At 44.0% G+C, this 14,027-nt stretch overlaps 2 protein-coding genes across 5 annotated transcripts in view; both read right to left on the bottom strand.

Moving 5' to 3' along the window:
* Positions 1 to 11,101, bottom strand: part of snx29 (sorting nexin 29) — a 256,411-nt gene extending 245,310 nt beyond the window's left edge. For 3 of the 4 annotated variants that reach the window (XM_086141047.1, XM_086141044.1, XM_086141046.1), the window contains exons 1-7: positions 10,739 to 11,101; positions 9,183 to 9,250; positions 7,760 to 7,812; positions 6,621 to 6,745; positions 5,110 to 5,290; positions 4,527 to 4,597; positions 1,805 to 2,065 (exon numbers count right to left, since the gene is read on the bottom strand). In XM_086141047.1, coding sequence (XP_085997173.1) covers positions 1,805 to 2,065; positions 4,527 to 4,597; positions 5,110 to 5,290; positions 6,621 to 6,745; positions 7,760 to 7,812; positions 9,183 to 9,250; positions 10,739 to 10,745 — 766 coding nt within the window. In that variant the 5' untranslated portion in view covers positions 10,746 to 11,101. The remainder of the gene's footprint in view (positions 1 to 1,804; positions 2,066 to 4,526; positions 4,598 to 5,109; positions 5,291 to 6,620; positions 6,746 to 7,759; positions 7,813 to 9,182; positions 9,251 to 10,738) is intronic. The other variant, XM_086141045.1, reaches the window with a different exon arrangement.
* A 1,523-nt stretch (positions 11,102 to 12,624) lies between these two features.
* On the bottom strand, positions 12,625 to 14,014 carry LOC147214804 (transmembrane protein 238-like). The gene has a single exon (XM_086140758.1). The coding sequence runs from the start codon at positions 13,921 to 13,923 to the stop codon at positions 13,447 to 13,449; it is 477 nt and encodes a 158-aa protein (XP_085996884.1). The 5' UTR covers positions 13,924 to 14,014; the 3' UTR covers positions 12,625 to 13,446.
* Between the last annotated feature and the right edge of the window lie 13 nt (positions 14,015 to 14,027).

Below are 14,027 nucleotides of genomic sequence, written 5' to 3'. Positions count from 1 at the left end.
ACCTCAGCTTTTAAAATGTCTCAAAGCAGAAACCTAAAAATTTGTAAATAAATGACCAAAAAAAAAAATTGGGGGGAATATCCTAAAAGTTTGCAGGAAACACCGGATCCTAAAAACTTTTGGGTTTTTCTGCACGCATGCGTGCATCTTGCCTCCTTTGCCCCAAAGAGCTGACACATCTGCTCGGAGATTAAATTGCATTAAGACCGGCAGAAAGTTTTAAGCACCGCAGTTAAAATTTTAAAGCCCGGTCATCCCGCCGACTCGCGCGTGTGTGGAGAAAATGGTGTGGGCCGGCTCTGTAGGGACCAACGGGGCCCACATTCTAGACGTTTCATTTCAGGGGTGTGTCAGGTCGCCTCTCCTGCACCACTTTGCTGCAAATGTTGCGTCTACCGGGTCTCGTCGTCTTTATTACGGACGCCGAAGCAGAGTTGCTCTTTTACACTTCCCTATTTACTTAAAAGAAAAACACGGCATTTCTAATAATCATTTCCTGCCACTAACTGGAGACGCGTACAAAAACGGTTGTCTCTGACAGTTAACAGTTAACATGAGCGCGACTGGACTGACGTTACATTCTTGCAAAAAAAAAAAAAAAAAAGGGAGCAAGACGAGCTTTGCAAAATCTGAAACGTGCATCCTGGACGGTGTCACTGTGAAACAGCAGCGTTTCCTATTTTGTTGCGGATATACCAGGTAAACGGTCGATTATTAAAGAGGCCCTCCAGGGGCAGCTGGATTCGCCGGATGATGAGATTACGTGGCCGGGCATGGAGTTTCCAGCATCCTGAGAGGGATTACTGCAGATACTCGTGGGTACTTTGAGTGGAACAATAGCGAGAATTGACTTGAACACAATTTGAGGAGAACGTCGCTTCTCTATCAAAAAAAAAAAACTTTCCTGGACGGCTCTTCTTCCATCTGACTTCGGCTTCTCAATTGGTCAATGTTAGGTTTGGATCCAATTTCCTTGCGAGTGTTTTTGTTTCTTCGTATCGGCTGTGCAGGACTGTCTCAGCTATTTCTATAATTCAGTTTCCCATAAGCCCCCTTTAGATAAATACAGGACTGTCTCAGAAAATTAGAATATTGTGATAAAGTTTCAAGTTTAAAAACTCTATTATACATTGCTGCTGTCGTCCTTATGTTTTTTTCTTCCTTCTTTATGGAACGAACGGAAGATTCATTAATTCCGTAATGCCGACCTAAAGCCGCATAGCTTTCACCTTCCCTTAGCATGTCCAGAAGTTTAACTTTATCTGCGATAGATAGCATCTTCCGCTGCCTTTTGGGCCCTGCCGCAGGTGCTTTTTGTCGCTCCAGAGCGTTTCGTCAACATTTTAGAGAAACTCGAAATTGCGAGAGAATTTGCACGTACGTAACGTAAATTTGGCAAGCTGTTTTACGTACGTGTACATATTAAACTGCAACGTTATTGACGCACAGGTACAGAAGAAGCGGAGTGACTTTTTTAACCAATCGGAATGCAGAACACAATGCACGATGCAAATCCGTGAAGTGGCGAAACCGTGAAAAGTAAACCGCGTTATAGCGAGGGATCACCGTATCATGAAAAAGTAATTTTTGTTTTTTTAATTGCATTACAGAAGATGAAGAACTTTATCACAATATTTTGATTTTCTGAGACAGTCCTGTATTTATCTAAAGGGGGCTTATGGGAAACTGAATTATAGAAATAGCTGATAACCCTTGTGTGAATATTGACACTGCAACATTTATTATTCAGTAGATCTTCCCCACCTCCCACATATCACTCTCTACCATAGATATTAAATCTCACCTGCGGAGGTGCTCCGAGGCAGGACAGGCAGCGGGTCTGAACCCCCGTCCACTCTGGGGCTGAAACCAGGAACCACCGCCGTGGCGGTGCTGATCTCCCGCAGGAGGCTGCTGACGCCCTGAGCCGACTCCTTCCACAGGCTCCCGATGCCCTGCGTGGACTCCTTGAGGAGGACGGACATGGACGAGCCCCCTCCTCGCGTCACGCCGCCGTTCAAGTCGTTGTTGTCGATGTTGATGGCAAACAGGATGGAGTTCAGACCTGCGGGGGGCGGCGGATAGGGCTCGTCACCGGTCGAGAATTTCCCCGAAGTGCGAGCGAGCGGCCCGAGGTGAACCCGGCCTGTTTGCCGATGCGTTTGAAAAGAGGCAACGCTCTGGCATGAGATCAGTGGTCCATACTCTTAATATTTAAGGGCTTGTCCTCATCCGGGTCGTGCTCATCAATAGTTCAGCAGAAGGAGCACCGTCGTGAACATAAATAGGGTTTATGAGATGCTCAATCCCAACGGATTAAAAAAAAAAAAAAAAAAACAGTCACGCTGAACAAGTAAAGTGCCAAGTCGGTTAATTTGCTGCTTTTAACACGGCTGTTTTGTAAAGCATGCCTAAATCGCGAGACGACTAAAAAGCCACACAAGCAGTTCGGCGAGGCGGCGATGCTTGTTAAGAGCCCCGAGCATTTTTGGATGACCAAAATGTACACTTTGCTTTTCAAGACCGCAAATGGGGCAAAAATGTGGTTTGACCGCGGGGGGCGTGACGGAAGAAAAAGACCCAAGTAGAACATCTCAGGACTTGGACTTGACAAACCCTGCTTCGGGAAAGTGCGATGGAACGGCAAGTTAATCCTGAACTCGGATTTGATACCGACTGCAAACGCCCCCCGTGCACAGCCAAAATGTACTTATCCAGAAAAGGTTTTTAAAAAAATTTGCATGTACATCAAAACCATTTTTCCATCATAATTCCGTCCTGTAGTCTTACAGTGCAATGTTTTCACACACCATAGAGTCTTTAGACACCATGAGAAAACTCCAGGAGCTACAAAAATAATATGAACGCCTCGCATATTCTTATTATTTGCTTCGGTTTCCTTCGCAGGCGAGACACGACGGATCTACTTGACAAGCTCCGGGTGCGACGGAGAAAAACCAAATGCCGACATTTATGGCTCCTTTCACTGAATTAGAGCTAACCAAGCTGATCGAAAAGAGCGGCGTGACAAGTATAATATCTCTGACAAATAATAAAGCAGGGGGATAAAGTGAGCTGAAAGGTTTTGGCAGGTTTTAAACCGCATCATTTGTAAATAATAAATGGCCATTGTTGAAAACTTAAAATGAAAAACAATCGCTTAAACAATATTTTCCCTTCCAAACAAAAGAGAGATGGATCTGTCTCTGTAGAGAAAACCAATTTTCTGTCACAGCATGAGGGCGAGATTATCAACATGGAACTCAAATGTGAATTTCTTTTCAAGCCACGGGCCAAGATATTAGAGGTCTCTTGGTGTCAGTACCACTTTTAGCAGAAACTGCAAATTATCATAATCAATAGTTCTGGCGGGTACAGGTTTTTTTTTTTCCATCTATTGAGTACTGACTGAAGATTAGCATATCCTGCCAGGGAGGACGGAAAAATAAATGCAACTTTTCATCAAGCACGTCTGTAGACAAAGTTTGGGGCTAAAAGCATAACACTTGGAAAGAGCGCAGGTCAAAGCATCGAACGGTCTCTTGAACGTAAAGCTAAAAGAAGTTTGCGGGACCGAGAACCTACACTTGCAGCAAAAACCCACACTTGGTTTCAAGGTTTGCCTGTTCGCACCATGCCATGACCTGTCCTCTGTGCACGAGGCCTGTGGTGCAGGTACCGTTAGGGCTGCTGTCAGTGTGCTTCATAAGTAGTTGCAGGTTAAAACGTTAATATACTGGGACTTATAAGATATGATGTGACAATTAGCATTAGCATAACATTTGGCTTGACCAGCTACAGGGAGTGGAGATCAAGAAGTTGGAGGATTTCATGTACTTGGGCGTAACAGTCCAAAGCAATGGAGAGAGTAGGTCCAAGCAGGTTGGAATGGGTGGAGAAAAGTGTCAGGGGTATTATGGGATAGAAGACTATGAGCCAGAATGAAAGGAAAGGCGCACAAGACAGTGGTGAGACCAGCGATGCTGTGTGGACTAGAAGCAGTGACAATGCCAAAAAGACAGGAGGCAGAGCTGGAGGTTTCAGAGATGAAGATGTTGAGGTTCTCTTTGAGAGTGAGAAGAATGGATAGGATCAGGAATGAGTCCATCAGAGGGACGGCACATGTTAGATGTTTTGGAGAGAAGGTCAGAGAAGCCAGACTGAGGTGGTTGGGTCATGTACTGAAGAGGGAAAGTGAATATATTGGTAGACGGATGCTGGAATTGGAGCTGCCAGGCAGGAGGTCTAGTGGAAGACCAAAGAGAAGATTTACGAAAGTAATGAGAGAGGATATGAAGTAAGTTGGTATGAGAGAGGAGGATACAGAGAATATGGTTAGATGGAGGAGGTTGATTCGCTGTGGCGACCCCTGAAGGGAAAAGCTGAAAGGAAAAGAAGAAAAAAGGTATTCTGTGCGCACTTTCAAATAGAGTACAAAGTGGACTTCATCTCAGCTTGACGTCTAGTTGCAGCCGTGGGCTGCGGCGTGTCGAACCTTTTGGAAGCTCTCTGAAAGCGTCACTCACCTGCAGCCATGGTGGGGAGCATGCTGGCTCGCTCTTCGTCAAAAACAAAAGCCCAGTCCTCGTAGTAAGTGCTGCAAAGGAGAGTGGAGGGGGGGAAAGAAAAAAGAAAAAAAAAAAATCAGCTGGGCAGAACATGACCCGGCGTGAATAGATGATAACAGAGATTACGAGAAATTCCGCAACCTCATCAAAAAGAGCGTCGCTAGCATGAACCAAACACACACACACACACTGTGCAATATTTCATTTCACTGTGCAATATTCAGAACTGTGCAATATTTCATTTCATAACAGCTACACTACAATTTTTCCTTTTATCATACTATTGTGCACTCCTTACCTCACTTGTTACTAAGACACTTATAGTTTTATCACTTGTTTACTAAGACACTTTATAGTTTCACTGAGACACTTTATAGTTTATTTTTATTTCTAATTCTGCCTTTTTCTTTTTATTATTTATTACTGTTATATTTTCTGTAACTCTGGCACAACAATTTCCTTCGGGATTAATAAAGTTGTTCTTATCTTATCTTATCTTATCTTATCTTATCTTACACACACACACACAGACTGTACTAACCCCAGGCGGGGTCGGTCAGCTAGCAGCATGTGCAGGTAGCGCTCCAGCGAGTGCTCATTCAGGGCGCAGCGCAGCCAGGCGCGACCCCGGCCCAGCTCCGACGAGATCTGCCGCAGGGAGTAGAAGCGCTGGAGCTCGTGCCGGTTCAGGAGCTCCTTCACGTAGAACCAGAAGGTTAACTCTGGCAGGAAGGGTGATAAAAGTGAAATTTGAAAGGGAACGGGTCGCAACAACTTGGAGGAAATAAAGAAGGGTGGGCGACATGATGACGGGTAAGTCATTTGGGGAGGAAAAAGGAAGCGAGTGAGTGAGGAGGGATGAAACGAGAAGAAAGAAGTGGAAAGGCCACAGCCGGTCTGCGGGGAAGTGTGAAGAAACGCTTTTCCTCAAAGTTTTTAAAACAACCTGCCACGCGGTTCACGCCGCCTGACTTCCTCTCACCTCTCGGTAGTCTAATCACCTCAGAAGCGGCAATTGTTCCTTTCTATCATTTTTCTATAAATGCTACGAAGGGTGATGATTAATAGGATCGCGTGTTCGGCAGCTCCTTTGCATTTGATTAGCATATAACCCCGCAGGAATGTGCTTCTGCGTCCGGCTTCATTCAGGAGCCGCAAATCCCCCCCGTTTCTCCTGAGTTTCTCCTTCTAATTGGGCGGAATTACCGGGAAGAGTTCGACGGGGTACGAGTGGCGAGGCGGAGGCCGTGACAGAAGTCGCGCGTCTGGATTCGACGGCGGCCGAGTTCTTCGATATAACGACTGGAACGGAACGTGAGCGCGACGGCCTCGGCGGGATGAGGCGGCGGCAGCTTCTGGAGGGCTGCGAGTCAAACCGTAACGGATCTGGACCTTTTTACACCTGTTTAAGATGCTAAACTTTTCGGGAAAGTAAAAACAGTTGTTATATAACACAGCTAAGGAACAACGGTATCTTCTGTGTCCTTATTAAGAAGCTATATTTAAAAATAATTACTTCTTATCATGGGGGGGAAATTCATCTGTTTGCTTTTGGCTTCGCTATTCTGAGACCGAAATATATTTACGCCTTTCTTCTCTGTGCCGCAGCTGGGAGCCGGAGACCGACCTCCCGCTGCTAACATGATGAATAGTAGCGGGCATCGATAGAAAGTTACAGCGTCCAACCAATCCAAAGCACCGCATGTTCACATTGTGACCCCTGCTTTCACCCCATTATGAAGTATTACTGAGAAAAATAGAGACGGTGCAGTTCTTTGAATTCATAAATCGACACGTTGCCTCGATCTATTCGATCGGGTTCGCAAACTGTCAGAAATGTGTCAGAACCGACGCCGTATATTGCAAACGTTGGATTCCTGCTTCACCGCGTCGCCGCCGAACCGGAAAGGCTCGTTCTGCAAACACGGTTCAGCGTCCGACCGGTCGAGACTCCCCGAAAAGTCTGCCACGTTTTTTTTTTTTTTAATTTCTCAACTTGAATCGGCTGCGAAATGTGAAAACGTCCACGCGGGCAAGGAGAATCGGCCTCACCTCCTTCGGCCTTGCTGCTGAAGCCGGCCGCTTGCTTGAGAGCGGCGGCGGTGAGGGCGAGGCCTCTGCTCTTCCTCAGACCGTGCTGAAGAACCGCCTCGAACTGGGCGCAGAGACAAATCACCCTGCAGGAAGGAGGAGGGGGGAAGAGACCGCTTGAGTTTCTATCAAAGATCCTTAAGTGTTTCCTGAAGCTGCACCGAAGCGAGATGGATGTACGAGATTAAAACAAAAAAAAAAGTTGCCTTTTTTTTCAATGCGTTGGAATTTGAGAATGAGGGAAAGCATTAGAGAAACTCCTTTAGAAGTAGATCCCATCCTGACTGACTGAATTTCTATTTATTTATTCAATTTTATTTTTTTTTTTTATTTAAATAGAGGGGAAAATATATTTTCAAAATGAGAGTAATCAAATTTAAGCATCTATCCTATCTCAGTTAGGAAGAGTGGATTCCTGATTACCCTTTATCATCTAAAACTTCTGCCCCATAAATGTATTAAGAAAGGCTGGGGAATAAAATTATGTAAAGTAATGTAATGTAAAAAAATGTTAAAAAAAAATCCTGATAACAATGATCAAAATTATCATCATCCTTGGTTATAAGCTCAACAAAACTCCCACCTCATCATTTGAAATGTTATAAAAATCCCCAATGTGTTAGAACAGTTACATTATATGTGATATTTATATATTAAGGAATTAGCCAGCCCTGCTAACAAGCCACAGGGATTAAATAAAAAAAACAAACTTTTTTACTTTATAAACTTTATTATCCCTGTGAGGGCTAATTTGTTTTGCATCTGGCAGAGACACCCACACAAGCACACACACACACACACACACACACACACAAGCACTCTCACACAAAAAAGACAGCAACAACAACTCAACACAGTAACACATATCACATACGGGTACATAACATAAAAATATATACAAAAACTGCTATATATGTTGAGATCTAAACATGAACAGATTTTTTTGCAGTGAAGAGAGGTGTTCACCGCGCACGTGGCCAGCAGGACACGCCAAGGCGTGAAGCACTTCAGTGCTAAGAAGCCTGGAGACGCGCAGCTTAACCAAACAGCCTCCGGGGCGTTAAATAAACACACGTGCGGAGGAAAAGGTCACCTCTTACCTGCTGTCTGAGTCCGTCGCTATTTCTTTCCTCCCTCCAAAGCGGATTTGGCACTGGGGAAATCGGAGAGGAACGATTTTAGCGATTCCAGGCGACTTTTCCCGGATTCTGAGCACTTTGTCTACGGCTGGACTTCTGACTGGGTGGTTCGGTCGGGTCATGGGGCAGATACTTTCTGGTGGAGTTCACTCACAGAACACCAACCAAAGGTATTCAGAATACACTGTAATAATTGAGACGATGGCCGAGTCTGTAAAAACTGAGTCCGAATTCTGACCGGCCTTTTTATATTCATTCAGTCTTGAGTGCAAACTCCACACTCCACACAGAAAGGCCCCTCTATGGGAACTGCAACAGGAACTTTCTCACCAGGAGACGTGAACCAGGCACTAACCAGGTCTGACAGGTCTTGTATATCACTTTTGGACAATCAGCTGAATCAAATACAGTATTTCATTAAAGTTAATCCTATATCTCAGAACACACACACACACACACACACACACACACACACACAAGTGCCAGCCTTGTGTGTGAATTCCAGATATCCAGTATTGATCAGGCCCTGAATTGATTGTTGTTGTTGTGGAAGATGGATGGTTCTTTTGCTCACTTCTGTTTCCAAATTTGTTTCCTGTCACCGTCCGAAACTGACATTGAAATTGAGCCGTTTCCTCTTTTACAACAACGTATCACGGACGATATCGGCCTGCGAAGCAACCCGGAGTCACGTCCGAGCGCCGCTGACGTGAAACGGGAGAGCCGCGGTTACATTTTCACTTTTTTTTTTTTTCCGCAGCATGGGACCAGACATGAAAAATCGAACCCTCTCCTTAGTTTTACTTCCTCCATTGCACCACAGAAAGCATTCAAGCTCATTCTTTCATGGCATAAATCTAATGTTTTACACGCCTAGAATGTGCTAAAATATGCCAACAAGGAAGGCTAGCGTTGATAATCAACAAAACCTATGATAATGGTAATAATTAATATAATTATAAAGCGCTTTTCATCACAGTGCTGTACAAACAAGATTGTGCGAGAGTATTAAACTTTAATTTCAGGATGTGAGGGTTATCTATTTCTTAATTTTCTTCTACACAACTATTTCCTATGCAGGTGTTGCACTTTCGCGGGATGAAAAACAAATTTCTTTATCCATACAATACATGTTTCTCTTAAGGATTCAGCAACTGAATATGCCATGATCTGATGTACATTATAGTTGACTCTTATTAGTGCGTTCACTCTACAAAATATATAATCTGGAAAATTACCGATGAACGAAAGTGAAAATATGAAAACTTTTTGCCAAGTAATTGTGCAACGCATGTAACATAATGTGCTGCTTACAGCATTGAAGCTGCACATCCAGTAAGCGGACGTGACGCCTGATGGGACGCTTTCGCCGGAAGATGCTCACCTGTTTGACGGCGTCCAGCAGCCTCTCCAGGAGGTGCTGCCTCTTTGTATCGCTCTGCTGAGTGCCTGCTGGCGACAGGGAGGACAAACATTATCGGCGTGATCGATATTCAGCCCGGATAAGAACCGGGAGAAGACAAGCGTGGCTGCCATTTTTCCTGTAGCCGCTTACGGCTCTCCTCCTCGCGAGAACAAGAACTGCAGAAACCCATTTTGATTTGATTTCAAATATGTATGATTCAAGATTTTTATTATCATACACGTAGTAAGAATATGCTGATTCAATCAATGCAATTAAATCTTTTTACATCCCCTTTTGCACTGCAATAGAGACATAACTGACAATAACACAGGGTAAAGTGACAGCACACAACAAAATGGGAGACCGCTGACAGATGTCCTCAAAAACAAATGTTCATAGTGTTTACATTACACTCCACTGTTTTATTTGGTTTACATCTCTTTGCATTATTATTTTTATTTTTTGTTGTTTTTTTTTAATTGTTTTTTTGTCGATTAATCTGGTTTCACTGCGGGTGGCAAAACAAGAATTTCCTTGTACAGGGAAGCATGTTTCCAGACTGTACATGTGACAACAAACACTTTGAATCTTTAAATCTTGGAGACAAAGAACAAGAGTTGCACCTTTTGCACAAGCGTCGAGGGTCACTGGTCTGATGTGGACATTACGCTGGTCTAACATCAAACCATTTTCATAAACGCGGACTAAAAAAATGAAAGTCGGGTGAGAAGTTTAGGAATTTCACTGGAAGTCGCACCGCGTTAGAAGTATAAGGTGGTAATCTGAGCATTTTTGAATCAGCCTTTTCCTAGTCTTTACGTGTTTGATATTATCGCAAGTCTTTGAGTCTTTACGGTGACAATCAACAACCAATAGATGAGTTCTAACTAAACTGGAAACGGGAAACCTGGTAGAAAAACAATCACCAGAGCAATATTGACCGCAGACGCAGTATTTCTTCCCGGTATGGATGAAGGAAAAAGGCGATACGGAGCGTCCGGAAAAAGAACTGGATGATGGAGCAGAAAAGCACAATTTGGAGCAGAGAAGGAAAAGCGATAGACTGAAAGAGCAGAGGCTGTGCAAATACCAGGTGAAAACATTGCATGGTGGGGAAAAAAATAATGCTGAGAGAATGTAGTTGTTGTCTTGTAAGATTCACCGTCTTTATAAAACTCTAAAAACTAATCTTCCAATGTGAGCAGGTGTGAGATGTTTTCAGCTGGTCATTTCCAGATCTTTTCAAACTCTGCTAAATGCATGTATTTGAGGCCACGTGTGGAAAAAGCCTTGCAGGATGAAAACCCCCCTTTTATAAATGTCTGGGTTGTTTACCTCACCTGGGTCGTGACCTTTGACCTGAACCCAGTACAGCATTTTCTAAATACCTCTAAAAGTATGTCCCCGTGTCGTACCTGAGCACAGTTTACACTTTTCTAGACTCCCAGAGAAGTTTAGAAATGAGGCATAAATGTGTAAGCCAGTGAAAAGTCTCCTCTCGTCTGTTTTTGTTTTGCGTTTGTTTGGAAACTCACCGTTCATCGTGACAGCATCGCAGCGAGGTCGGATCTCAACGGTTCCCCGGTAGAGTCATTCATCCCGGTCCGGAGCCTCCGACGGTCCGCGGCGGAGCGTTCAAGACGCCGGGCCCATGCCGTCTCTGCGGCCGGGGCCTGACCCGCCCCGCGGCGCGGCGCGGCGCGGCGGGGCGGCGTGAGCACAGACGCCCGGCCGGTGTACGCCGAGGCCTGCCGGTGAGCTCCCTGCGGCCAGAGGACGACCGCAGCCGGGCATACAAGAGAGAGACAGACCCCCACCTCCCGGCGAGGTGGTGCGGTGTTGCGTTCACGGATCGGACAGTTTCCAGTATTGACAACAAGCCGCCTGTGACACTGCGAAAAAACGGGAAACGCTGAGAGTGAAGGGGACCAGGTCACATGACACAACATACAGTCGTCACGTGACGCGCAGGGGCTGATGGGACTTGTAGTCTTTTGAGTCCCGGAACTGAGAGCGTTTAAAGGAGTCAAGTCAAATCACCTATTTGATGAGTATCGGGGGCTCCATTGCGTTTAATAAAAACCTTAAAGACCGAGACGTCAGAGTTTTAAATATCTACATATGTGTTTCCAACCAATCTGCGTTTCGTTCCTCAGGTGAAGAAACCTAATTATATTTTAGTAATCAATCAATTTCTTAAAAGTATATATTTATTCCTCTTCGGAACGATTGGACGTTTATGCGAAACTAATCGTGAAATAAATTGATGCGAAGAATCTATGTGTATTAGGGCATTTTTTTATTATTAATACATTAATTGATTTATTATGAATAAAAGAGAACATCTAGGGATGAAGGTATAGAGGACATGAATGTCGTCTACTCATATAGAATGAGATTTTTATGTAACAAGTGGTATTTCATAATTTATTTTGTTAACTCAAACTGCATTTGTGTGTTCCCATTAAGTTTCAGTTTTTCCATCAATCCCTACCATTGTTGGATCATATTGGATAGAAAATGTAGTACAAAGCGCTTCAATAAAACCTGAAAAAAAAAGTGAAAGTACTGACTCTAATATCACCAGGCTCAGACACTGGGAATCACAAAGCTAACTGAAAAAAATGTCTCTTTGCATGAATTAATTTCATTTCGGTTATATGGAAAACCATCAAAATAAAATGATTTAGCAAAAAAGGCCATTTAAAAGCTACAGATCTTTCAGGTTATGACTATTGATAATTGTATTTTATCTGAGAATATGTCAGTCATGAGGAATATCGGAAAAATACAAATAATAAGCGCTCTGTACGTGAAGAAAGAGACCGTGAGTTTTCCAAACACTGACAGAACTACTGAAAGTGTAAAGCAGGGAACACAGAAGCACAGTCTTTCTTGTCTTTGCAAGGATCAATAAAGAAACATTCATGCATTCATTCATTAACTAAACCACTTGTACGCTGTCATTCACTCATCATTTTGAGACATATAACCATTCACCAACCATCTCCTTCATCTATCTTGGATATTCTGCTCAGTATTGTTCAGGATGTTAGGCATAAATTTGGTTTTGTGTTCGTATAAAGCAGATACTCAAATCCCAACGCGGACTTCTGGCTTCAGCCGATAGAGGGGTTTCCGCAGGCTCACTGAACCACTGCAAGGTAGAGGTGATCTTTTGTTTTTATGATGGTGTATCACAAATTTATGGTACTATAAAAACAGAAATATTACAGAATTACAGAAAGGGAAAGACCCTATAGGGTTATTATGTGAAGACACGAAAGGGGGTTTATTTACGGCTTGAATCCGCTTTGACTCTGCATGTGTTTAAATCCCTCTTTTGTTTACCCTTTCATCAGTTTCTCCTCCAACGGTATACAAAAAGTATTAAGTATAAAATTCATATGTGGGATCAGCTACAGAATGTTTGTGGTTTTCAAGCTGGAATAAATTCATAACATAATTTAATAAATAGAGAGATTTATTACACAGCATAACAAACGCCAAACACGACTCCTGGCATCTTAACATCCATAGCCTCCAGCAAACAAGCAAAGATCAAATCCACCAAAGTCACTCCAAGGAGGTTTGCAGCGTTTCAGTGTATGCACAGTACGCATGCGTGTATAAAGTGTTGCAGGCGCTTATTACAAATCAGCTGATGTTCTTTGTTAAAATTGAACGGAGCGGATAATTCAACCACAAAAAAAAAATATTAATACAAAAATATAAATAAAAATATAATTGAATCACTTCCGATATAGGTAAAACGTGTATCAATCAATAAATAATTTTTGATTGCTTCATTCACATCTTCTCATATAGATTTTCCTTTGAAAGGTTCAGAACTCTTCTCAACAAATGGCTGTGCGCATCTTGCGATGCAATAATAACGTATGGGAATGATCCAATTGTATTTCACCTCAGTGACATTCGGCCGGTCCATTGATCTCTTATAGCATCATGTATATTGCAATCAGCCCATCTTGAAAATGCAAAGTCTGTAGATAAAATAGATATAGAGATACGTCCTGCTTGCTGAATCATTACCGTGCGCGGCTCATTTATAACGTGCAAGGTTTACATCTTATCAGCCAGATAAGAGCAGATGATCGTATCTGAAGAGACATCTGTTGCGTAATCCTTGCACGGGAAAGCCAGCCGTGCAACCGTGCTCCTTTTCGACAAGAGTAAATAAAGAGAACAAATTGGGGGCCCCACGTCTCTTGGTGTTGTTGGGTCATATGGAAAGAGTTTCTCTCACAAGCTGCTTTGACGACGGCGTGCTGCTGTCGTAAATAGTAAAAAGCGACACGTCTGTGTTTCGGTGCCGGTTGTTGCCCTCTCTCGACGACCTGCCGTTCATCCGGAACGAGTTCCTGATCCCGCTGGAGAGCCGGCTGGACACGTGCCTCACCACCCGGCCCAGGCTGCGGTTCTTCAGCTTGATCAGGCCCACGTCGTCCTCCAGCTCCTCCGGCGGGACGTCGATGTTCCCGGTGTACCAGAACACCCACCAGATCAGGCTGAAGAAGATGACGATAGCGCCCGCGTAGATGAACAGGTCGTGGATCGCCAGCCCTCCGAACACCCCCACCATCATGATCAGCACTCCGATTACATCGTGGGCCACGGCGAACCAGAAGGAGCATTTGCAGCGGCCGACGCCTTCGTACCTCGTTTCCATGACTGGTTCCACCTGAACAACGGTTGACATGTTGCTACTTCCCCCAGAATTGATCCGGTTATCCAAATCCGAAGCAACAGCGTTGCATCAACGTGCAAACACACACACACACACCAAACCTACGCAGGGAGGCC

Source organism: Fistularia commersonii, chromosome 33 (genome assembly GCF_037954325.1).
Source record: "Fistularia commersonii isolate RoL2024-O1a breed Wild chromosome 33, RoL_Fcom_v1.0, whole genome shotgun sequence".
NCBI classification, from domain to species: Eukaryota; Metazoa; Chordata; class Actinopteri; order Syngnathiformes; family Fistulariidae; genus Fistularia; species Fistularia commersonii.
Note: the sequence above shows the minus strand (reverse complement) of the source record. Positions and strands in the feature narration are given on the sequence as shown.